This window comes from Mirounga leonina, unplaced genomic scaffold, assembly GCF_011800145.1.
Source record: "Mirounga leonina isolate KUSES-001 unplaced genomic scaffold, KU_Mleo_1.0 Mir_173, whole genome shotgun sequence".
Classification (NCBI taxonomy): Eukaryota; Metazoa; Chordata; class Mammalia; order Carnivora; family Phocidae; genus Mirounga; species Mirounga leonina.
The window spans coordinates 42,556,828-42,580,934 of record NW_023270447.1 but is presented as its reverse complement, the minus strand read 5'-3'; the positions used below and the strand labels follow the sequence as shown (position 1 = coordinate 42,580,934).

General features: G+C 41.3%; 1 protein-coding gene across 1 annotated transcript in view; it reads left to right on the top strand.

The window, feature by feature from the left end:
* ROR1 (receptor tyrosine kinase like orphan receptor 1) overlaps positions 1 to 24,107 on the top strand; it is a 398,622-nt gene that overhangs the window by 203,421 nt on the left and 171,094 nt on the right. The window contains exon 2 of the mRNA XM_035017718.1: positions 19,310 to 19,381. Within this exon, the coding sequence (XP_034873609.1) occupies positions 19,310 to 19,381 (72 nt within the window). The remainder of the gene's footprint in view (positions 1 to 19,309; positions 19,382 to 24,107) is intronic.

Below are 24,107 nucleotides of genomic sequence, written 5' to 3'. Positions count from 1 at the left end.
TCAGTCCTTTGGGGTATATATCCAGAAATAGAATTGCTAGATCATATGGTAATTCTATGTTTTAAGTTTTTGAGGCACTGCCATACCATTTTCCACAGTGGCACCATTTTATAATTTCGCTAGTAATGAACAAGAGAATTCTTTTCTTTATGAGCTCTTTAACATCCAAGAATTCTATATTCTCACCAACACTTGATCTTTTCTGTGTTTTTTTAAACTCTTTTTTAAACAATATAATGTAATTGTAAGAGCGTGGACTTTGACTTTGAAACCTGGCTCAGCCTCATACTGATTGTATGAGTTTGGACAAATTCTTTAATCTCTTTGAGCCTCAGTTGATTTTTTTTTTTTTTTTGTAAAATGTAAATAGGAGCTGCTGCTGCTGATGATTAACCTTATATAATTATGAGGATAAAATGAGATCTTTCCTGTAAAAAATACTTAGTCTGCTATTTTCAATATTTGGGTTTTTTGGTGGTCATTGATCAGTCCATTCTATTTTGGGGCTGCTCTGACTGTTAGATTATCTTCTTTATTTTCAATTAAAACCTGTTTTGATGTAATTTCTGTAACTTGTGGAACAGTTGTTTGCAGTTCATCTGTCCTGATTCCGTTTTCGTTTTTGTTTTTTTTTTAAAGATGTGTTTATTTGAGAGAGAGAGCTTGTGCGTGCGAGCACAAGCATGGTGGGGAGGGGCAGAGGGAGAGGGAGGGAAAGTCTTAAGCAGACTAGGAGCTGAGCGCAGAGCCCCATGTGGGGTTCCATCTCATCACCCTGCGATCATGACCTGAGCTGAAACCAAGAGCTTGAAGCTTAACCGACTGTACCATCCAGAAGCGCCCTGATTCCATTCTTTACAGCCTCACAGAATAAATCTTATCTTTCTTCCACATATCACCTCTCTGATATTTGAAAACAGCCATCAGTTATTCACTAGTCTTCTCTTGCTTTGGCCAAACATTCTGGGTTTTCCCTTCTCCCTCTCATGCTCTATCATTCTCTCTCCCTCTCAATAAATAAATAAAAATTAAAAAAAAAACATTCTGGGTTTCTACATTGTTTCTTGAGGATGTGGTGTCTAGATCTCTTATCATGTGTCTCAACTGATTCTGGACTGCAGTTTGTCTCAGATAATAGAGTGACTGGGAATTTCATCATTTCTCCCATTCTTTTGGCTTTGCTCCCTAACAGTGATGTCCATATGGAAGAATGGTTGTGTGGATATTGGTGAATCACTTCAACAGACTAAACTGCCCCTCATTTCTTTCCAGCATTTCTTCCTCATTGCTCAGAATGCCTCATGTCTATAGTGCTTGCTTTTTCTTCAGTTTTGTATCAGTCTTGAATCATTTCACATCGTCTCCATTTGTTTTTTTCTTTCCTAGCTGTCAGCTCCTTAAGAGGGAAAAGGTAGTTCCTGCTCCCATATACCTTCCTTATGGTCCCACCAGCAAACAGAGGACACAAGGGCTATATTTTTGAAATAAAAGTGAGTTGCACTCTTGGATATGGGGCTGTGTATTCTGACATAGTCACAGGCTCCTTTGAGGGCATTGGCTGGAAAGAGGTCTTTTCCATTGTTGAAGCGAACACCTGAAGACTTGCCCAGGAAGAGAAGGTTGGGGTGGGAGGGTTCTTTTGGCTGAAATTCCAAGGAGCACTTTGAACTTGGGTCATCAGACATGAAAGTCTAGGGAGGGCTTGCTTCACCCCACCCCACCCTGTCCTGTAATGCATTGACTCTTCAATGCCAAGCTAAATTGCCAGTTTCCAAATTTGCCCTTAGGAGGATGAACGGAGTGCCTTGGAAGTAGTGGTGCTGTTTTTGAAGGGACCTGAGCAGTTGAAAGTATTCTGCATATTTCTGATTTACATGCCTAACTCATCTAAGTGTCTTTTCTTTATGAGCTCTTTAACATCCAAGAAGAATTTTCTGTTTCATCATGAACCTTTTTTGCCCTGAAAAACCAAATCCCAAACCTCTTTTCCAGAGAAGGGAAGTTGTATTTTTGTCAAGGATAAAATATTCGAATGGCACTCTTTTCCAGCAACTCAACTGTGTGTTTGAAAACCTAGTTCCTCACGTATCATGTCATATGTTTACATTAAAAGAAAGGGTAAAAGCCAGATTCTCTTCCTGTCTTTAAAAACAAAAAAAAAAGTGACGGGGAAGGGGGAATAACTCACTTTCTTGGCATTTTAATAGAATACCCAGAATCCTCCTGACATAAGGCACTATTATCGTTGAAGGGCACGTTAAAACTGTGTGTAAGCTAAAAACCCTATCTTCAGGAAAGGACTAGTAGATTCACTTACTGTTGATATACATAAGCTTTATGGCATGGGTTCTGTGACTTCTACTTTACCCACTCAGAACATTGAAAAATATTTATCTATAATTCACAGCCATTTTTCAAATATTTGGGGTTGCCAAATTGCTGACATACAATTAAATGAGGTCTTATCTTGCAAGGTCAAGGCAATGTGGTCACTTCTTAGTTTGCCTGTTTGCCATATATGCATTTGGAATGATGCCATGCATGCCTCGTGATGAGCGCCCAACACAGGCATTCTGCATCTGGTGGTGTAGAAAACCAGCCAATCACCAGTGAATGAATGGCAGGGAGAGACAGCCTGTGGTCACCATTGTCTCCCATGTCTAAGTTGGTCTCTGGTTGGTTTATCTGTGCAACAGATTTCACTTTTGTTACACTGTGATTTAGTTGCTATATACATCGAGATCTGCCACCTGGGGAAGTTTACAGACATCAGGAATTAATGCTTTTGAGTTTCTTTAGGGTAAAAAAAGGAAGACCTAAGAATGTCTACACAGATTGGAACACCCTAAGAGGGGATTATCAGTAGCTGTTAACCTCTAAGCACATTAGGGAATCCAGTCTACCATCACCAACATCATTGTCATGAAATGTGATGACCCTTCTCTCCTCTATATCAGCTTCCTTGCTTGACTAACTCTACCTCTCACATTTCACCTTTCAGTGTGGAGAACATGATACGACAATAGGAAAGGAGAATGTGACATCTGTCCACTGTGACCAAAATTCCCTGACCTTATATTTTGACATTGTAACTTTTGGGGAGAATTTCTTTTGGTGTATTTTTTGTTTTGTTTTGTGAACTTAAAAAAACAAAAAACAAACAACACAACCCTTGTAGATGTCAGAATTTAAAATATAAGTATTAGGTGATACCTAAAATGCCCAGAGAATGGAGCAAACATCCCTGTATTGGTTAATTATGTCACGTGGATTTCTGCTCAGAGTATTTGTGTCTAAAGAGATGGAATATATACACACATCCCGGTAAAAGGATTTCGTTAATGATGTTTTAAATAGAGGTCGCTGTAGAGTAGGGGACAGGACCATGGGCTCAAGTCTTAATTGGTCCCTTTTTAGCAATGACTTCTGGTATGTCACTCTCTAATCCTTAGTTTTGTCTCAGTAAAAATGGGGATAATAACCCTTCAATAAATGCTTGTGAAAATATGTGTAAATGTGTTTTGCAAGCTATCATTGATATAGGAAATGTGACTAATATGGTTGTCCCATTAGTGTTGTATTTGCTGACGTCCTCCTCCCCCACTGCCTCTTCCTCCTGCTCATTCTCATCCCTGCAAAAACCAGTTCCTGCACCTCTGACTCATGTCCTCTTCTGCCTGCTAGCCAGTGAGATTCAGCAAATATTAGGTACCTAATAAGTGCTTGGCACTGGAGGGTGTAAAGATGAGTACTCAAAAGAAGCAAAAATGAATGTGTAGCAGTATATAATGAGCTGTTTGTAGTTCCCCAAATTTGCTTAGCTCCCTGGTCCAAAAGAGCCTTTTGTCTGCCTAACTAATGTCTACTTGTTCTTGAGGACTCAACTCAAGAGTCAACATCCCTTGACAACTTTTGATGATCAGTTCTATTACTCTCCCATCCACTCTGATGGTGTTCTTCCTCTAGGGTACCATAACGTGCTGGGCATACCTTGAGAGAAACACTCATCATGTAAAAGAAAAATCATCAAGTACTCTTTTTTTTTTTTTTAACTCTCCCATTTTACACGTGCTATAAAAATTTAAAAGTACAGAAGGAAATATAGTAAAAAGTAAGTCTCCTCATCCCTGAGCTGCAGCCCCCAGTTCCCCTCCTCAGATGTTGACATTTCTCAACTTTCGTATATCCCTTTTATAGCTATTTTATATAAATACATATCTAAGTAAGAACATAATTTGTACATAGATTATGTATATATACACAGTATATGAATGCACCTACATATTATATATGATATCATGTATACCCACAAATACAAGAACACACAAGCATTTTTTTTCTTTTTATACAAGTGGTATTTTTCTCTGTATATGGTCAGTATTTTGCTTTTTATTTTTTTAATAAATTAAGCTTATATTCTGGTGATTTTTTTTTTTCTAAATCAGTACATACAGAGCTTCTTTATTCTTTTTTTTTTTTTTTTTTTTAAGATTTTATTTATTTATTTGAGAGAGTGAGACATAGCCACAGCAGGAACACAAGCAGGGGGAGTGGGAGAGGGAGAAGCAGGCTTCCCGCCGCGCAGGGAGCCTGATCCGGGGCTCGATCCCAGGACCCCGGGATCATGACCTGAGCCGAAGGCAGACGCTTAACGACTGAGCCACCCAGGCGCCCCTTCTTTATTCTTTTTAACAGTTGCATCGTTTTCCACTGTAAATTTTGGATAGGCTGTAATTTATTTAACCAGTCTCCTGTTGCTGGACAAGTAGGTTATTTCCAATCTTTTTCTGTTACAAATGATACTACAGTGAAAATGTTATATAAATATCATCTTATACATGTCAGAGGACATCTGTAAGATACTTTCCTAGAAGTAGAATTGCTATTCACAGGGCATTTGCATTTAAAATTTCATCAATTGCCAACTTGTACCAAGGGTACCTGTTGCCCCAAGTCCCTCTCAATATAGTGAGTTATTAAGCTCTTTTAAAATTTCTAATCTGATTGGGAGGAAATGACATCTCGTTGACATTTTAATTTACATTTTTTATATTGTCAGTGAGTTTAGTATGTTTTCATGTGTTTAAAAAACCACATACATTTCCTTATCTGTAAAATTGTCTATTTCCACTTACCTCTTACATTCTTAGATTTTTTTTTTTCTCGCTTATTTATAGAACTTTTGCTTCCCATATTATGGCAGCAAGTCCTTTGCCTTTCAAGTTGCAGTAATTTTTTTCTTCCCAGTTTCTCGTTTTTTTGTTGTTGTTTTTTTTTATATTAGTTTTGCTTTTTGCCTTGTAGAATAGTAATGCAAACAAATTTATCATCTTTCTTTTCACGGCTTTTAAATTTCATGTCAAACTTTGAAAAGCCTTTTTCACTCCAAGATTGCCGCACAAATTTTTCCCAGGTGCTGAAGATATGCTTGCTGGAGTGGGGACCTTGAGGCAGCAGGTCAGGGTAAGTGAGGGCAGCAGGGCTGGTGAGGAAGGTCTTCTGGTGGATGATGTCACAGCATGGGACCTTGACTGTGAACTCCCGGGAGAGGCAGCGTGACGGGCCCCGTCAGGCTGCTTCTCACTCCCAAACGCTTCCACCGGCCGCAACAGAGTTGGTTGACCAAATACCTTGGTCATCCCTGACTGGAAATGGATGACCACATTCCACACGGGGAAGGTTTACATCTTCTCTGAGCAAAGCAGCCATTAAGAACATTCTCTTATCAGCCGGAGATCAAGTAGCCCATCTCAGTAGGTGACACACATGAGCGAACAGGCCACCCCATCCATCATGTGCACGGTAGCATCGGTCGTTCCCGTTCACTGCAGTTGACTAGAAAGGCCTCCTGAAATGCTGCTGTTGGACAGCTCAGGGAGGAGAAAAAGCCATCCTTTTCACCTCAGAGGGGATCTTTGGCAAACCCAAAGCAGGTCTTGCACTGCTGTGAGCAGTTCCCTGGGGCCTACAGCTGCAAATGCCAAGGCTACTTCAAGGCTGCAGGTAGAACTACATTTCCGAGGCAGATACCAATCCTTGGGAACCGACTCAAACTGTTTTCAGCAGGCTTGAAAACCAAAATAGCCTTGGCAGATTGATGGTGGAAGAGAACCGTCATAAAAGTAATTACGTGCAAAATTATTTTTGTTTCTGATAAGAGAAATGAATAAAAAGTGTGTTGCACAAGAGGAGGACCAAATCGCCAACTTTGAATAGCAGTGGCTGTTAGTTGAGCTCTGGGTTGGTGGATGTGAGACAGTCATTCTTTCCAGAGCATTGTTTGAAAGAGGTCCCGTCCTTTTGCATCTCTTAAATCCGATCAGATGAGGCACGGACTCACAACCCTGTCAGAGGAGGGTGGCTCCCTCCCACAGGCAGTTCTCCCTTGTACTTCACAGCAACGGAAGGAGGCTCCTCCCCCATTTGTTCTTATTTCTGAATGCACAGGAATATTTGAAATTCGGTCAATTTATTTAGTGGAAAGACTGTGGGCTTTGGAATCAGAAAGACTGGATTCAAATCCTGGCTTTTTCCCTCTTTGGCTTTAGGCTGGTTCCTAACTTCACTGAGCCTTGGTGTTCTTATCTTTAAGTGGGTATCTATTACCCACACACAATCCTATAAAATCACCCCAAAACTTTATGACAAGCATTTATCTCATGAGTCAGTGTGTTGGCTGTGTGGTTCTTTGATCTGCACTAGACCAAGATTTCGGCACATTCTGTTAGCCAAAGCAAGTCACAAAGGCCCGCCCAGATTCAGGTTGGGGAGGTAGACTCCATCTCTTCATGGGAAGAGCTACAAAAGGGGGTGGATGACAGGGAGGAATGACCTGTGGCCATTTTGCATCCTACCATTCTACCTTATACTGATAAATGTAATAATACATGGAGAGTGGCACTGTTGTCACCTGAACATTCAGAGGACATTTGTTAGTGCCTACTATGTATGCAGGTTGATGCTGTGCGTAATGTAGAGCTAAGTAAGACTTCATCTCAGGCCACAGGAAATACACAGTTTTAACAGAGAAGCACGCTAAAGCAATTGTAGATTACCTTACAAACCCTAAAGTGTCTTAAGGGAGGAACAGAAAACACAATGGGACCTCAGAAGAGGGAGAGATTGAATTAAGAGGCTCTGGGAAGGGATTCTGGTCCCAACTTAGGCTCTCCGTAATGTTTCTCTCTATTTAATTTTAATTATTGATCTCCTTAGGCTATCAACAATGATATGGTACAGGAAACCCAGTCCAGATGGGTAAAAGCATTTTAAACGGGAGCAATTTGAGACAAATTAAGTATTTGAAAATTGCCAGCCATGTAGATCCTACACGCCCAGGCTAATACGGCTGGAGCAAGACCATCTTACTATCTTGTAGGAGAATAGTAATCCTCTTAAATTTACCTCTCTGATTAAAATAATTTCCACCAACCCAAGAGTCCCTCAATCCCATTAACTGAAATACTTGGTTTCCAGGGCCAACCAGAAGGTAGAAATTATACTTTGAATAGATCTTTTTTTCTGAAAGTAGTTCTTTTTAAAAATTTCACTCCTCACTCTTTGGAACTTTGAAATGATTGAATTAACAGTGTGCGAGGGACAATTAGAGAAAAAACAAACCTTAAAACTGGGGAAGCGTCTTCACCAGCAGTGTAATGGAGAGCCTGCGCGGAGCCAGGGCTGAGTGAGGGAAGACCGCGGCTACCTTCTCATCAGAAGATGACATGCCAGGGGACTTTAGGCAAGTTCTCTGGCTGAGTCTGGGTTTCTTCATCTCCAACCAGGGTATGATTATCTCGGGCCTTGATCCTTCACATGTGGAGTCATGAGCTCATGTCTGTTCTGTGTACAGACTTTCTTGAAAGGAAGAGTGCTACCTAAATACAAGGTATTTGTGTTACTGTAAGGTGCTTGGAATCTTAATAGCTTTTTCAACTGCATCCAAAGTGGGCTTCTCTTTGTAAATGCTGTAAGTGGCTGAGAATCAAAGCTGAAAAGGGTTTTGTTTCTTTCTCCTTCTATGTCTAGGATAGGATGACTGCATATGTTTAGAGAGTGCCCAATTTGCCCATTTGGGAGAGAGTTCCACAAACAGAATTCCCAGCCATTGAGATCCTATGAGACAATACTGCTTCGTTCTTTACAGGATGATAATTTTTCTCCTAAAAGTCTAATTGGCTGAATCATTGGTCAACCAATTAAGAGAACCTTCAAGTTAAACATAAATACTTGGCTTTGCAAGTCATTCAAGAGGTACCAATTTTGTTCTTGGTTAATATTCATTAAGCTGTCTCAATATTGAGGTTGCTGACCACTTGGACTTTTTACAGCAAATATGAGGTAAGTTTTAGTCTGCCAATTTCCTTTCACCTCGATTCTTAAATTATATTAAATTTTATCAGTTCAGTTAAACCTTTCTGTTTTTCTTTCTTTTTTTTTTTTTTTTTGCAGGCATATCATTATTTGATTATTTGAGTTTTCCTAAACTGGTGGTTTATAGAAAACTAGTGCTAGGGTGGTTATGTAAGACTCACTTAAGGAGATTTGATAGTTTAGGGATAGGGGGTCCCAGAATCTGGATTTGTTTAATGTGCTTCCCAGCCAGGTTTGGGAATCAGTGCATTAAATGCCCTTCAAGCTGTATCTATGGTAAGTAAAAAAAATTTTTACTGAATAGTGAGAGCTGCTACTTTACCTTTTTCTGGGCATTGAACTCAGCTCCAGATATTTTCCTAAGTAATCCTCATCACAGTCCTGCGAGGTCATCACCCTTATGCCCGTTTTGTGAATGAGGACCTGTGAAGTAATTTGCCCAAGGTTATAAGCTAGTATGTGACAGAGCTGGGAGTTGAACATGTCTGACTCTCAGTCAACATAACACCTTTAATCCCTCTGCTATGCTGCCTCCCATCTAGCCTGTTCAGGATCATGTAGAAACCAGATAGGGTACAAAGGAAGCATAAGACCATAATCCTTGCCCTCAAGAAGTTTACTATCTAATCAGAATGAAAGGAAGACCACTTACTCACTGATGGCCAAAGGACACATGGACCATAGAATTAAGTGCAAATTATAAAATAGAAAATTAGAGTAATTCCGGCTATTTTTTTGTCTTTTCAACAAAAAAATGATTATCACTAAATGAACAGATTTATTTTGTTTTCCTGTTGAATTGCATGGTTGTGTTGCTGTGATTTAAACAGAGAAGTATACTATTTAAGGCTCAAACATGAGAAAGATTTTATTGATGTCAGCATTACACTATTTCAAGGAGATGAAATGTGTGCATCAAACCTCCTGTTTTATGTATTCTGTTTCCTCATTGGCCTGACTGGAACGGAAGTCATTTAACCTGTGCATAGTAGCATGTTAAGTGGACAGTTATTTTCTCTTTCCAGGACCAAGTGTAAATTAGAAAGCTAAAAGGAATTGAAAATTTGGAACCTCTTAGACAGGTTAGACTAACCCTCCATTCCCAGTAGATATTTACATTGCTAAGAAGATAAAAGCACAGAGGACCCAGTCCCAGTTGAAGAATCAATTTAGGAAGTGTATAAATCACTAAACTTGGGAGAAGCATTCTCTGCTTCTAGTAGAAGCCTTCTTTATTTTTTTTTTTAAATTTTTTTTATTTTTTATTTTTTTAAAGATTTTATTTATTTATTTGACAGAGAGAGACAGCGAGAGAGGGAACACAAGCAGAGGGAGTGGGAGAGGGAGAAGCAGGCTTCCCGCGGCGCAGGGAGCCCGATGTGGGGCTCGATCCCAGGACCCCGGGATCATGACCTGAGCCAAAGGCAGACGCTTAACCGACTGAGCCACCCAGGCACCCCTAGAAGGCTTCTTTAAGTAGTCAGCTTCTATAGGCAAGGGAAGTTATGTGATTATAGCCGGTGGGACACACCCAGTGTAGAGTTCTCAGCTCCTTATTCACTTTTTGGAGAAGAAGCCCAGTTTTATTCAAAGGAGGGAATTAGATTATCCAGGTTGCTTGTGTCCATCTAAACATCTGGCTCTCCATAAACCATGTAAGGTTTATCACCAAGGTTTTTGGTGATCCCCAAGCGGGATCCTTCAAGACTGACTGCTCGTTCCATTTACCCCCTACTCCCCCCACCACACATACACAAAATTTATCATGCCATATTTTAATTCTTTGTTTACTTCTCTGTGTTCCTACCTCACAGTGAGCTCCAGGAAGTAAGAAACAGTCTTAATTTTGTTCATTACATCCTTACCACCTAGCTAGCACTTAGCTAGTCTGAAACAGAGTAGGTGCTCAATAAATATTTATTGAATGAATAAATGGGTGATTCAATGAGCAAACAAATATAATCACATCAAACTCCAGGTGAAACTAAGGAGTTTTTAAAGAAACCCTTTGTGGCCTTCTAGTTTTCCAAACTGTCTGCTAATACACTGTGGCTTTAGGGATCACCCAGCACAACTTAACTTTGTTCCCATTGTGTATGGAACCTAACCAAGACTTCATTTGTTTTGCAAGAGTTGGAGTCATAGAATTGCAGCTAGGAAAGCATCTTTCCTGGGTCTCTTGTTTCTTCTGAGTGACAGATGTCTTTGGATTGACCAGAGACCATTACAGGGTAATAGAGTCTTATGACAAAATTGATTATAGAAGATGAAAGTGTGCGTGGGCCATACAAAGGGGAGGATTAAATGGCAAACCCCAGAAGACAAAGACAGATGACACAGCAGGAAAGAAGGAAAAATTGCCAGGAGGCACTTTTGAGCGGAAAAGCCTATAAGGAAGAGCAGTGAAGCGGAAACCAGAAGAAATGAGCGAAGTTTGTTAGTGTCATTGGGAATCTGAGGTGTCTGCAGCACCTGAAAGAAAAGGAAATGAGGGGCATCTGGGTGGCTCAGTTGGTTAAGCATCTGCCTTCGGCTCAGGTCATGATCCCAGGGTCCTGGGATTGAGCCTCGCATCAAGCTCCCTGCTCAGCAGGAAGCCTGCATCTCCCTCTCCCACTCCCCCTGCTTGTGTTCCCTCTCTCTCTGTGTCTCTGTCAAATAAATAAATAAAATCTTTAAAAAAAGAAAAGGAAATGAAACCTACATAGAGACATAGGACCAATTTCTGAGCTAAGCATTTTTCAGCATGCTTCCACCTTTTCTTTACTCTGTCTTTGCCAGCTTGTTCTGAAGCGGAAATAAACTAATTCTTTTGTTCCATGAAGCATCCTTTGAGTCTAGTGAGGGAGTGATAACTGGGGGGATCCATTCATTTCAGCTTCTTCTTGGGGGAAGATCAAGGTTTGAGCCATTTTGAAATTTCTCTTAGGACTTTGCACTGACCCTAAGAAGATCCTGCCTGCTCAGTAATTAGCTGGGATATAGCTTTTTGTCTTTAGGAAAAAAAACAAAACCAGAAACAACTAGAAGCCTGTGGATTTTGAAATTACTATTTGTTTCCTTGTTGGAAAAAGTTTGATACTATGTAATTGAGTGTGACCATTACTGAGTTATTTGCTGCCATGCTATTTCTAATACCTGGACCTCCTCTCAGCCTGGGAGAGTCTTTGCCACCACTTGATCTTTGGGGTTCCCCCTCCCCCAAACTGGAGGATGTACTCTTCCTCATTGCTGCCTTGGAACCTTCTGTTTGCCGCTGTTGTACTTCTAATCACATATTTATTTTTAGATTCAGGCTTATTTAACATTTTCAACACATTTTCCAGTTTATTTGCTTATTATTGCTTCTTGCATACAACTCCTTCCTTCTAGATTCAGCTTCCTTTTTACTGAAATAGAGAATTTAGCACAAAAGGCTGTGAGTGGATTTATAACAGTTTTATTTTTAATAGCCAGAAAATGGAAACAACCAAACGTCCAAGGTCAGTGGTTAAACAAAGTGTGGTACATCCATACTATGGAATACTACTCAGCAATGAGAAAGAATAAACCATTGATACATGCGGCAAATTGGCTGGGTCCCAAGGGCATTGTAGGGGTCTATTTATATATCATTCTTGAAACAACAAAATTATGGAGATGGAGAACAGATTAGGGAGTGTCAAGTGTTAGGAATGGTTGGGAGGAGGGTGATGGGTGTGACAATGAAGGGGTAACATGAGGGAGATCTTGGTGGTGATGACAAGATAAAGATCTTGATTACAGAGGTGGTTATATGAATCTACACATGATAAAATGACATAGAACTTGATATACGCTCAGTAACAATGTCAAATTCCTCATTTTGATGCTGTGCCATGATTATATAATCTGTAATCATGGAGAGAAACTGGGTGAAGTGTACATTGGACTTCTCTGGTCTTTACACACCCTTTTGATTTCTTAAAGAGATGTGCCTTCCAGCCCTTCCCAATTCCTAGACTATAAGGATCTAGCAGTTTCTCTGGGCCATTGGAGGAAATGTTTTTCAGCTCCTTCCCACAGATGGGGATGTTCTCCCAGTCTCTAGTAAAGGCTTTAAGCAAGAACTCAGATCTCTCTCTGGCCATATCTTTGGTTTTCAAGTGAGCATTGAAACTGAGCCTCCAACCCAGAGGGTCTATATTTATAAGGCACCTTCCACATCAGCTTCTACTTACTGTTCTCTTCCTTTTTGGCACCTGAGAATTTCTTTCCTTTCAAGCTCAGCTATGCATCATATATTGTTTTGTGATATTTTATTCAGTACTCTTGGTGTTTTTAGTCTGGTTGGGGTGAGGTGAGAAGAATGACTCATGGGACAGGGAGGCTATTTCTGTCAGTTTCTATTGTTACCATATCATGCTGTTTATAATTGTGTTTCTGTACTCTCCCAGTGGACTGAGAGTTCTTGAAAATGTCAGGGACCAGGACAAGCTTTTTCATCCCAGTTCTTATACATATAAAGTGCTAATACACATGTGTGTGTTGAATGAATGAATGAGTGAGTGAGTGAATGACTCTCTAGTTCCATGGAAGAGAGCCCAGTATGATAGTTTTTAAGTAAGATAGTTCTGAAGATTATTTTTATTGACTTTAAAGGACATGTGTTATTATGCTTTGTGTAGCATAATTCCTTTAAATACAAGAAGTGCATGTGATCTATAATATTAACTTAGCAGATTTAAAGAAGGAAGTGGTATGTCCAAAGAAAAACAAGGCATTTAAGGGTGATTCAAGAAGCATTTCCTCCCATCCCTTTGTGTCCCTCACTATTCTTTTTGGGTTTTAGAATTAGGAAACCAGGCATTGATAGGGAGGAGGTGTGTGGTCTCAGGTACCAGTTCTCAAACTATATTCTACAGAGCTTAGAATTCACAGGGATCTTCTGGGGCTGAAGGGGGCCTAAGCCAGAGAGAAGTGGATACACCTTCCAGCATCCCCCCGCCCCCTGATTTTGACACAGTTGGAGACACTCTGGTTCTGCTGTCAGACTGCCCTCCCCAGATTGATCGGAATTCCTACCCCTCTCCCGACAAGCTGAGTAGAAAAGTGCCTTAATATGTCTGCCTCAGGTTCTTCAATCTTAGAACGGAGATAGTCATGGTACCTGACTATGGACTTGTTGACATGATCTCTGAGCCCCCCACGTATTAAGAAAACATGGACAACTTTTTTTTTTTTTAAATTCCCTCTATGTAAAAATATGAATAATACCACAAATTTTGGTACATTTAAATTTTTTCTTCAACAAATTAATGGCTTGGCCACCTGCATAGTAATTATGCTATTTACAAAGTCATTATAGGCTTTAAAAAAATACATGATTTCATGGTGCAGTGTAGATAGTGTGGTCGGGAATGGAGCAGGGGGGTTAAGGTGGCAGGATCGTGCCCTCTTTTCTCTCTGTGACTGTACTGATAACTTCACTTAAAGATTAATCAGAAATCCAAATTTGAGGTCACTGAGTATTATAAGGTCGTAGTGGACACTGAGCCTAGTAATTCTCCAGTCCGGACTATCTCACATGGGGTGAGAAAGGCTCTAACTTCCCTCTCTCCTCAGTAAGTTAAGTTCCCAGAGTGGAAGGGCCCCTCATTCAAGATCCCAAATGCGGGCTGATTGTGAACCCAGAGCTGGGGCGATGCCCTGGCTGACTGACCCCCTTGCACCGTTAGGGAATGTACCCTGCCTGACTGTTACTTTCCCAAACAGGTACTCTTGGTGAAGGTAATTTATGGATACAGGTCACTGATGGCTAGGGGCTTCTCCTCCACCGAAGCACTGGAGACAGGAAGGAACCATGGCTGAGAGCCATCCCCACATAATATCTAGCCTAACACAGCATAGCAGAAACTTGAAACCATCAGCATGCCTACCTCCTTCCCACCCTGCCCTAGTCCCCAGTGACCATGAACAGAGAAGGAAGTGTGCCTGTTTTGTGTGACTGACCCTGGACGTTTGAAAATGCCCTGTGTGTCTCTCTGAACTCAACTTCTAAGGACACATATCACATCTTAGGGGCACAGACAGAAGCACAGAGAGAAGGCAGCAATGCATTTCTTTCTAAGCCATTTCTAAGGCCTGGCCCTACATGGAACTTATGTGATTTTTTTTTTTTTAAAGATTTTATTTATTTATTCATGAGAGACAGAGAGAGAGAGAGAGAGGCAGAGGGAGAAGCAGGCTCCCAAGGAGCAGGGAGCCCGATGCGGGACTCGATCCCAGGACCCTGAGATCATGACCTGAGCCGAAGGCAGATGCTTAACCATCTGAGCCACCCAGGCGCCCGAACTTCTGTGATTTTTGCTAAGTCACTTGACTGCCGTGGGCCTCACTTTCTTCATCTGTAAAATGAGACTGTACCATATTAGAAGCTTAATTTGTTGTTGTTGTTGTTTTGTTTTTGTTTTTGTTTAAAGCATCAGAGCCTTTTCCACAATATCTGATAGGTAAAACAGAGACATGGAAAATTGTTCCTGTTGAAGGAGGGTCTAGAGCCTTGTCCTCTTGTCCTCTCTCCCCCTAAAGCCTCTAATGTTCCTCTATAAAGATACCCCCACAAAATCCGGTGGGTGCAAAAAACAGAGTGTAACTAGGGCACACCCAGATATAACATTCTGGGACTCAGTGGCTCTGGTGAGGAAGGGCACTGGGGTAGCCATTTATTCCTTCGTACTTGGCCCTTGTGACCACTGGGCTGGCCACTAGTCTCCTGATATGCTGGTTTGTGTCTGTGTAACCTCACGTATCCCTGCATCAGGATACAGGATGTGGCATGGCTGGGTGCTTCTTGCAAGAGCTTCTACATCCTGTGAACATTGGGTCTCTACCTGCCAACTGCTGAGATGAACCAGTAATCCTTTCAGAGAGCACAGGCTTTTATCAATGAGGAGGATTCAAGGCTTATTTTTTTTTCCTTTCCTCCAAATAACACTCCCACTGTTCAGGCTTAAATACCAAAACCTTATGGTTTGCAGAATCAGTGCCAAGAAGTCAATCATCAGTGAAACTGCAAAGATAATAGCTCCTATTGATCAAATCGGGAGAAGAATGGTCTGCCCTCCTGCAGAGGTCAGGGAAGATAAGGGCTGGAGTTTTCTAAAACACACTTGATTTGCCTAAATTAGATAAAAGTACATAAAAGCACTTATGTTCTTTTTTTTTTTTAAAGATTTTATTTATTTATTTGACAGAGAGAGACACAGCGAGAGGGAACACGCAGGGGGAGTGGAAGAGGGAGAAGCAGGCTTCCCGCGGAGCAGGGAGCCCGATGCGGGGCTCGATCCCAGGACCCTGGGATCATGACCTGAGCCGAAGGCAGACGCTTAACCGACTGAGCCACCCAGGCGCCCCAAAAGCACTTATGTTCTTAAGAGAACTGGTGACCAATTCGGGAAAACCACAAAAATGAAAAGATTGGCTTAGATTAGTAAGGCATGAGAAATACAGAGTCTTTCCTAAAAGAGAGAGAATGTGTTGTTTCAAACCTAGACGGTGACATAGCAGCTAACCAGGAGTATGTCTGCCTAGAGGGTGGTTATTATCTGCCTTACTAGACAGAGAGGAAGGCACAGAAGATCTCAAGTGTCCACTCTGTGCTGGACAGTATGCGGGACCCCTTTGGACCATAATCTAATGTAATCCTTACCACAGTGCTGGGAGGTGGCTTTTATTGTCCCCATTTTACAGATGAGAAAATAGAGGTCCAAAGTTGTTAAGTAACTTGCTCGTGATCATAAAATTAGTATTTTAATGTAGGTGTGTGTTTCCATTAAGTATTCTACTATATCCTAATTGGCACATACCAGTTTGCTCTTACCACAATAATTTTACACAAAGAGGTGTTGCTAGTCGGATATTAAATGTACTTGGAAATATCTCATCCTTTTGCCATGATGAGGACATAGAAAAGAAGCTGAATCCATCAGTGGAGATCCTACATGGTCAAGGCTGGTGGTTGTGTCTCTCTCTAAAGCTGCTACTGACCTTGGACTCCATGGAGCGCAAGTTGAAAAGTACTGAATTTTTCTCATGTAAAGGTCAACCTTCCTTTCGGGGGAGGGGAAGCTTATTAACATCATTTTTTGTGACGGGGAATTACCATTACTTAACTTTTCGCAGAAAATAATCAGCCTTTCTTTTAAAAAATGTGGAAGATAATATTTTTCAGGGAGGTTATTGATATTTTAAGATGTTTTATCTGTTTTTATTATCATTTTATCTGAAAAGCTGAACATGTGGTTATCTAAAGGAATAGATCTTGAGGCTGTGAACAAAATTCCTCAGAATCATCACAATCACTTAATAAGCTTGTGAATTGAAATGATCTTTTCCACAGTCCAAGAGCGGAGTAGTAATTAGTGTCCAGGGACACATGGGGAACAGTTTTACTGTTAACAGTGCCAAGAATCTATTCATTTGTCATCGGTCCCAAATTATATTCAATCAGCAACTCAAACTCAGGTTAGAAAAACCAAGTGACATAGAGCTAACTTTCTATAAAATTCATACTGTAAAATGAAACCTGTTTCTGGCAGTTTAACTGTGAGAAGCAGTAAGATGAAGCTATGAAAATGTTGAATGTAAATACTGTCAAGGTTGATCTTAATCCCACCTCTTCCCCACCTTTCGCTTCCTTGCCTGAAATGCTGCCTTGGCTGCCATGTTTCCATTCCCAAGCTCCCTGAAGTCCGGGGATTGCAGTGCTTGATGAGCCCTTTTATATCGTGAACCACAGTCGTCCATAATACTGCAAACAAGAGGCCATTATTCAAAGAGCCGAAGTGGCTGGCAACAGGATTGGGTTGAGAGTGGAGCTGTGGTTGGAGTCATTCACGGAGGGCCCCTGAGTGTAGACAATTAGATCTTCCTCGTGAAATCACCTGCACGAAATACTCATTCCTAGGACAAGTGGTTCATACCAGGCAGAAGCACTGCCTTCTACTGTGGTTTTGGGTTAAGCATTTTTCCCACTTGGGATACTTTTCTCATTTCATATTTTGGAATCTAATGTGCTTTCAGGTTCTTGCCATGCCATCTGGCTTCACGTCCCCTTAAAAGAATCTATGCTGTTTTTACCTCAGGACATAGGAGGGGACTGGGGCCATTTGGGTTGGGTAGAGTGTGTGTGGTTTTTCTACTTTCTTTCCCAGCTGCTCTTGGACAGGGAAAGAGGAAAACCAAACAACCCTTTTGTCTCTGCTGTGTGTGACAAGTTGACCAGAGACCCAGTAGACAAACTAGAAGTGGGCCTTTGCAAGGTCCCAGTGGGTAAACATCCTGTTCTTGGCAAAACTCACTGACTGTGGTGTGTGGCATCTATGGCCAAGTGGCAGCCAAGCCCCTCAGTAAATAAGGAAGTGGAAGAAAGTGTGCTTGTCTAGGTAAAAAGGTGAAGCCAGAGAGGTAGGATGAAAAACAAATCGGGTTTCACAGACTTGAGTACCAAGTAGCATGAGCTACTAGGGCGGTGTGGGCAATTAGACAGACCTGGATTTGAATCCCAATTCTTCCACCCACTAAAAAGCTCACCTTGCATTTCAGAACCATTTTTAGTGGCTACCTAGAGTACTGTGTTGAAAAGACTCTAAGGCAGATCCCAGGTTTAATAGGGCAAAAAGGGCTGTAATTCATAATGATGTCTGTACCAGATTGAAGGAAGGAGAATTGACAGCATGGGTGCCATATATCTTTTTTTTTTTAAGATTTTATTTATTTATTTTGAGACAGAGAGAACACGAGCTGGGCAAGGGGCAGAGGGAGAGAGATAAGCAGACTCCCCGCTAAACGCTGAGCCCAACATGGGGCTGGATCCCAGGACCCTGAGATCATGACCTGAGCCAAAGTCTGAGCACCCAGGTGCCCTGTATCTAATATCATAGGCTCTGAGTTCTCTGAGATCCTGCTCAGAACTAAAGTTCTATAATACAGTGTGTGTGTGTGTGTGTGTGTGTGTGTGTGTGTGTGTAGATATGGCCTAAGGGGAGGTTAGTGAAACCCTATTAAAATGTGCTAGTAGATGGTGTCGTGGCTTAAAATTTCAAAAACAACAACAAAAACATCATTTGTGTATTACTGAAGAGTTTTTAAATCTTCACAGTGTATTGTGCCCTTTAGATTGTTGATTTGCTTATTTGCTTTAATTTATGGTGGTTTTTTTAAGATTTTATTTATTTAAGAGAGAAAGAGAGAGAGAGCACGAGCAGGGGGAGGGGCAGAGGGAGAAAAAGAAGCAGACTCCCCACTGAGCAGGGAACCCAGCGTGGGGCTCCATCCCAGAATCCTGGAATCATGACCTGAGCAAAAGGCAGATGCTTAACTGCCCCAGGTGGCTCTAAATTTATGGTGGTTTTGAAAATTGCCTTTTAAGTTTAGTTACCTCAATTGACTCTTGTATTCAAATGCTCAGCTTTCATTTGTCTTGACTATAAGTTTCAATGTAGAGACATAGATTTCTCTATTAATAGAAATCCTATCAATTCATGAATACAACAAATAAAATCAGCAAGAGCCATGTGGCTCTCATTTTCCATGGAAAGACTATTGAATATATTAGTCTAGGAGTGGTCTTCTAATAAGAAAAAGAAAAGTTTATGTTTGATAATGTTTGGTCATTTCTGCAGGCTTGGTTTTTTTGTTCATGAAATATCTGTATTTTAATTTTCAAGCCCGCGTTTTAAAGAAAACAGCCTTGCAAGCTGGTCTACAGATTGTTCATCTGGATAGCCTCTGTAATGCAGGCACCTCTGCTGGGCGAGCAGAGCCCTATTCCAGCTTAATAAGCTCTGGGATTGCCCTGGTCTCTCTCAGGAGACAGGGCTTTGGAAATCTCCTGTAATGCTTCTAACAGCCCATAAGTTACTTATATATTTAATATCACCCTTGTCTTTCTCCCCTCCCTTCTTTTTCTTTCCAGAAACAGAGTTGTCAGTCACTGCTGAGTTAGTGCCTACCTCATCGTGGAACATTTCAAGTGAACTCGACAAAGGTACACAATGGTGATGCATAGGGGAGGTGGTGGGGGGAGGTGGACAGGGGGAGGAGGAGGTAGAGGGGAGGAGGCGTGAAACTCCATTTTTAATCCTGGCACGGCCTTCTTTGAAATCAACTGCTTCTTAGATCCTTGGGGGCGGGGGGGGGGGGGCAAAATAAATCCCTTGCTTACTTTGTGATTATTTAACATTTAATTACTTGGAATTCTATTATTTCTGGAGAGGTTCCCCCCCCTTTCCTTTCCCTTCTTCCTCTAAAATGTTCCATATGGTAAAAATGCTTCAAGATGTGAAATAGGGTTGTTTCTGACCTTCCTGACATTGCATCTAGTGGATCTTATTTAGGGGATTTGATTCTGCCTGAGCCAGGATTGATCAGAGCTGTTTGCTGGGTGACCTTTTACAGTGAGTATTTGATGTGCTTGCAGGGTTCAGAGCAGAGTATTTGGAATGTTTGTAATTGCCTGTGCGTACAGATGGCGGCTTCCCGTGTGCACGTGGGGAACAGGTTCCTGCTATGGAGTTGTTGTAGTATTAATTAAGCTCCGCCATATGCTAAGCACCGGCTACTCCACAGAGATCCTGTGTCCTGGAATGGTAAATTGGGACACATCCAAAGCCCCTGCGGGCTGGCTCATCCTACCCTTCCAGGCTTGTTTCCCTCTACTCCCCATTATGTCCCTTTATGTATCTCCATCGAAATTTCTATTTCTTCTTATATACCCTGTGCTTTTCTTCCTCCCTCTTTTGCCTAAGCTATTCTTTCCACCTGAATCACCCCTTTTTTCCTTGCCAGTAACCATTCTCTCCCTTCTGCTTGCCACAAATTACGTATCCTTCAAGACCAAGAACAAATTCTGTATTAGCCACAGTCTTATCTAATCCCTCAGCAGGAAGGGGCCTTTCCTTCTTTGGAACTTCCATAGCCCTTTCCCCTCTTCTTCTCTTAGCATTTTCTGTGTTATATCATGGTGATTTATATACCTGTCTATCTCATTCTGAAGACTGAAAGTTCCTTGTAAGTAGGATTTCTATTTTGTTCTCGTTCTTTGTCTTTGTCTCCATCACAAAATCTAGGATAGACTCTTGTTCATAGGAAATCCTCAATAAATGTGTGTGGAATAATGAGTCACAACTTATCTCAGGCCATATACCTGGATGGGCACATCTGTATATATACGTGCAAATACATTCAACAAAGTTACTGAGTTTCTGCTTTAGTTCACGTGTGATTCTAGATTCTGGGATTGTAGTGATTCAAGCTCAGAAATCATTGTCCTTTATGTCAGATGCCTTTTATAATCAGCTCTCTTTGTCAGCTCATGTGTTCACTGAGCTGTATTTTCTCCTTGAAGAGAAAACCTTATAAAACAGTAATAGGCAAGGTTATGTTGATGCTTATACTTTTATTAGGCATTTTAGGGTGGTGGGATGACGTGAGATATCCTTTCACCTTAAATAAAAGGAAGTTTAGAATAATTTTCTCTTGTCAACATTATTTTGGACATTCTTTTTCTAGTTTAGGATGAAAACAGGGACTGTATGTTATTCCTCTCCATGTCCAGCACCAGGCACAATGCCTAGGAGGCAGTAGATTTACAACAAATATTTATGAATTTTTTTTGATGTGAAAGAAGACATTAAGCACACTAAATGTCCACTCAGTGCCCACTCTGTGACAAGCACTTTGCTAGGTGTTTTCAAGAATGTGAACATAATTGGCAAGCTCCTTATGGCACCAAGAGCAAAAATGATATCATTGTACACTGCATATTGCTGATCAGGTTCCAGTTATGGCTATAAAAGGACATCAGATACATGCTAAAAAGGCAGCAGAAGCCCCAGTCAAGAGCCGAGGCTGCCAGACGTTGAATTTCTACCAGACCAGCACTGTAATTAGCAGTCAAGAAAGTAGTATCGATAGCTGTGAACCTACTTGCTCAAAAGCTGGACTAAGACTGGCCCCAAACTTTCTGTTTGTTCAGCATGGCCTTTCAGAGGATGTGGATGGCTTTCCAGAGATTCTTGGTGTCATATTTCTCTAGAAGAAAATTAGTATATGGCCTTTCATTCCCATTTAGAATGAGAAAGAAAGCTGATTAATTCATTGATTAATTCAATGAATTAATTAACTCATTCATTGATTAAATCTTTTTTGCTTCCTACTCTGGTCTGGGCACTGTCTGAAAAACTAGTATTGAAAGATGAATTAGACAAAGGTCTCCGTCCTCCCTGAACATAGAGCCAGGTGGGAAAGACTGATATCTAAATGTATAATCAAAGCCTTCTGGTCATTTTGGTCAATTGGGCTGTCAAGGGACATTCCCCCCTAATTACACAGAGATGCTGGTGGAAGGATACAATGAAAAAAAATTCAGTGACAGGCTGGCACCACAAAAAGGAGAAATCTCCAGGTACCAGAAGAACAAGCTCCATGATAGAGCAATGATCAGCAAGAAGGAATTAAATAAAGGGTTTTATAAAAATATGGGAAATGTGTATGGTTCTCGGGGGCTAGAGTTTCAGTATCCCATGAGGATGAGAATTGAGGTCATAGGAAACAAACTTGCTGCTTAGGCTGTCAGTGAGGAATGACTGGACCGAGCATGAAAGAAGGACGATTCTACTGAGGATGTGGTGTGGAAGTCTGTGAACCACCCTGGGCTGTTGGGGTCACCCAGGGGAAATACAAGCCCCAATCTGTGTTATGTGGGGCTTGGGGGTTGGAGTTCTTCTCATGTCATACACAAGCTACAAACCAAGAAGAGAATGTAAGAACTTGGTCTGGAATTGATTAAACTCCGAGACCCTCACAGGGGACAACCTAAAACCAGCTCACAAAATGTCTCAATATCCCAGTGCCTGTGGCGCTCCCACCAAAAACAAAATTTTAAAAATCAGAACCACTAAATAACAACAGCAGATCCCTACTGATGTTAAGTTCGCTTTTAAAAATTATAGTACATGCAGGAGAGGAATAAAAGAAGCCTACCCTTGGCAAGAGTCAGTAGACAAAACACAAAGAGCTCATACCTTAAAACTAAAGACAATAGATCGATTTGAGAGAGAATATATGTTTAAAATATTTCATGGGAAGAATAAATAAATAAAATGTCTCATGGTGAAGAGGAAATAGAAACCATAGGGCAAGCACAGGATAATATGATAAAAAGAAAAGGAGATTTTAAAAGAACCAAGTAGAAATTCTAGAACTGAAAAACAGAGTTATAGAAATTAAAAGCTCATTCAAATGGGTCAAACAGTGGATGCATTCAGCTGAAGAGAGAAATGGTGAACTGGAAGATAGATTTGAGATAACATGGTGGTTAAGTGAATGAACTCTGGGGCCCAGGTGACTAAGTTTGAATCCTGTGTCTACTACCTAAATTCTGTGTGACTTTGAGCAAGCCACCCTACCTATCTGTGCTTTGGTCTCCTCACTTGTAATATGAGATAACAAAAGTAATTACCTCATCTGGTTGTTGTGAAAATTGACCCGGCTCGCAAATCTGATAAACTAATTGGAGAGTAAGAAGGAACAGCTGTTTTTGGTTAATATGATTATTACTTTGGGCTTTACAGTAAAACAAAAGTCATAGGTATTTTGGCAGGCGTGTAGGGAAAGCATATTTTGGAGATTTTAGATCCGATTCAATCAACCCATGTCCACAGCTTTTCCACTCTGGATGAATGTTGCACACATGAACGTTCACCCACATCAGCACCACACTTCTTAGCTTGATAAGCAAGGTTCTCCGTGGTCTTACCCCTGCTGACTCCTCTCACATCATCCCTACCCCCGTACTTTTTACTTCATTTGTTTCAACAACCTGCCTCTAACTCCCTAAATATATCACTCTACTTCTAGCCTCTGCGCCTTTGTTCATGTAGTTTCTTCTGACTGGATTGCCTTTAATAAACCTCATTCTCCTCGCTAACTCCTTCTTTACTTAAGTACCGCCTTAAGCATTCCTTTAGTGCTCCTAATGGGCATAGTGCTGAATAAGAGAGGCAGCATCACTGCTTTGCTGGACCTTGCGTTCTAAAGAGAGAGGGAGAGACAATGAATGAATCCTTTTATCAATCCCACTGACCATCAACAGTGCCTCCAAATACTTCCTATGTGGGGTACCATATCACCCCATGTCTATCTTGATCAGAGTCCTTACCATGCTATACTGAAATTATCTATTTTTTGCCTGCCTTTTTAAAGCCAGGGGCTCTTTCATGCTCTTATTGCCCAACACAGTGTCTGGTATGTAGTAGGAAACAAGGTGCTAAATTGTTTGGGTTCCTATCCCAGCTGTGCCGATTCATAGCTGCTGCAAGTGAATACCTACTATGTGCAAGGCACTGGCTAAGCATGTTGCATGCATCATTCGAATTCATACCACATTGTATGGGAGAACAGACAGGCCACTGAGGCTCATCAGGCTTGAAGGAGTTGGCTGAAGGGCACCAGTAGTGAGGGGCAGTGCCAGGATCCCCACCAAGGCTTCCAGGCCAAATCTAGGATCCACGTTCAAAGTGGCAGCTGATTACACTCCTTCCTATGCATTCCTATCCCCTCCTCCTGTGGGCCATGCTCCCTCACATGCAGGAGCAGTGAAATAAGCCCCATCCGTTGGTGTTCTTTAGTGCCTTTCTCTTCCCCCAGCTGCTTCGTTCCACCCATCAACCCCACCCTGGTCCCCCAGCTTCACTCAGGTCCTGTTTTTCTGT